Consider the following 2075-nt stretch of genomic DNA (forward strand, 5'->3'; position numbering starts at 1 on the left):
CCCTCCACTCAACACAAACTCCAATAATTGTCCTCATTGAATTCCAACTTTTCCATATTCATCTTCTTTTAGATTTGTTCACATCCAATTCCATCATGGCTCATGCTCTGCTTGATCGACCTTAATGCGTAGGCAGATTATGCAAGTTCCAGAGCTGAAAGAAATTAAGGAAGAAGTTATGGACACCATTCTCAGATTACACAATGGACTGCATTCATTTAATTCATTTCAGGTACCCTCCACAGATACACACAAACATAGCCAGCATAGGGTTTTTCCTCGTCTTTTCAGACTTAAAAAGTTTGGAAGTAGTAGTAGTGTTTTATTCAGTAGATGAAAAACAACATGAGTAGTGAAAGTGAGAAGCACACTACTGGAGCTCGTTCCAGAGGCTAAGAAGGAGAGCCTTAATTTTGAGCTTTCCGAATATGATCCATCCAAGCAGTTGCCTGTGGACTTGGTGGTTGTTGGGAGTGGCCCGGCAGGGCTTGTTGTTGCCCAACAGGTCTCAGAAGCAGGAATTTCAGTGTGTTGCATAGACCCATCTCCGCGGAGCATTTGGCCCAACAATTATGGCGTGTGGGTGGATGAATTTGATACCATGGACCTCCTAGATTGCCTGGATACAACATGGTCAGGTCCTGTTGTTTATATAGATGATAAGATCAAGAAATTTTTAGACAGGCCCTATGGTAGAGTCAATAGAAGGCTGCTGAAATCAAAGATGATGAGGAAGTGCATATCCAATGGTGTTCAGTTTCACCAATCCAAAGTTAGAAATGTGATCCATGAGGCTTCACGGACTCTTGTTTCGTGTAGTGATGGGGTTACACTGCAAGCATCTGTGGTGTTGGATGCCATGGGATTTTCACACTGTTCGGTTGAGTACGACAAGCCCTATGATCCTAGGTATCAGGTGGCATATGTGATCTTGGCGGAGGTTGATGGTCATCCATTTGATGTGCACAAAATGGTCTTTATGGACTGGAGAGATTCTCATCTTAGCAATGAAGCAGTGCTCAGGAGCAACACCAAGAAGATTCTGACTTTTTTATATGCAATGCCCTTCTCACCTACTAGAATTTTCTTGGAGGAGACATCTCTTGTTGCAAGGCCTGGTGTTTCTGTGGAGGAGATCCAGAAAAGGATGGTGGCTAGATTGAAGCATCTGGGGATTCAGGTGAAGAGCATAGAAGAGGATGAAACATGTGTTATCCCCATGGGAGGTCCATTGCCTGTGATTCCTCAAAGAATATTGGGAATAGGAGGAACTGCAGGAATGGTGCATCCATCAACTGGATACATGGTGGCGAGAACTTTGGCTGCAGCTCCGGTTTTAGCCAGCTCAATTGTTAAATGTCTTGGGTCTGGAAAAAGAATTACTGGAGACGAGCTATCGGCCGAGGTTTGGAAGGATTTGTGGCCCATAGATCGGAGAGAGCAGAGAGAATTCTTCTGCTTTGGAATGGATATTTTGCTGAAGTTGGATTTGGAAGGGACGAGGAGATTCTTCAATGCCTTCTTTGACTTGGAACCCTATTATTGGCATGGTTTTTTGTCCTTGAGGTTGTTTCTCCCTGACCTTGTTGTCTTCGGGCTGGCTTTATTTTCCCATGCCTCCAACTCATGCAAGATAGATATCATGGCAAAGGTTACTTTACCTCTACTAAAGATGATTAATAATTTGGTGAGGGAGAGGGAATAGGATGATTCGGCTCGACCAACAAAGGGCTATACTTTTATCTCGTTAAAAATGCCAACTACTTCGCAGCATAAGGCGAAACAGTAGGCAGATTAGCGAGTTTCTTTATGTTAGTTTACACTGGAAATTTGGTACGTAAAGTATAATATAACGATACAAATAGTGGATGGAGCAATCAACATGGTGGCTTTAGTTGCTCCCGTAGATTGTAATCTGAACAATAATTTTGTGTTGAAATAGTCACTGCTCTCCATTTTTTAACTGCATTTAATCTTCAAGAACAAGGTTCCACTGTTTAATTTAATGTTCAAGAATAGGGTTTTCCTTTGCTTGAAAAAAAACAAAAAAAAGCAAAACAAAACAAATTAATAAA

At 41.9% G+C, this 2075-nt stretch overlaps 1 protein-coding gene across 1 annotated transcript; it reads left to right on the forward strand.

Moving 5' to 3' along the window:
* The first annotated feature begins 586 nt into the window (after nt 1–586).
* LOC149141092 (lycopene beta cyclase, chloroplastic-like) lies at nt 587–1705 on the forward strand. Its single transcript, XM_089448011.1, has one exon. It carries the CDS (start codon nt 602–604, stop codon nt 1703–1705), a length of 1104 nt encoding a protein of 367 aa, XP_089304137.1. The 5' UTR covers nt 587–601.
* Nucleotides 1706–2075: the final 370 nt, after the last annotated feature.

The sequence above is a fragment of the Pinus tabuliformis genome, chromosome X, assembly GCF_031772625.1.
Source record: "Pinus tabuliformis cultivar Carrire ecotype Pingquan chromosome X, CPIR1, whole genome shotgun sequence".
In the NCBI taxonomy this organism is placed as follows: domain Eukaryota; kingdom Viridiplantae; phylum Streptophyta; class Pinopsida; order Pinales; family Pinaceae; genus Pinus; species Pinus tabuliformis.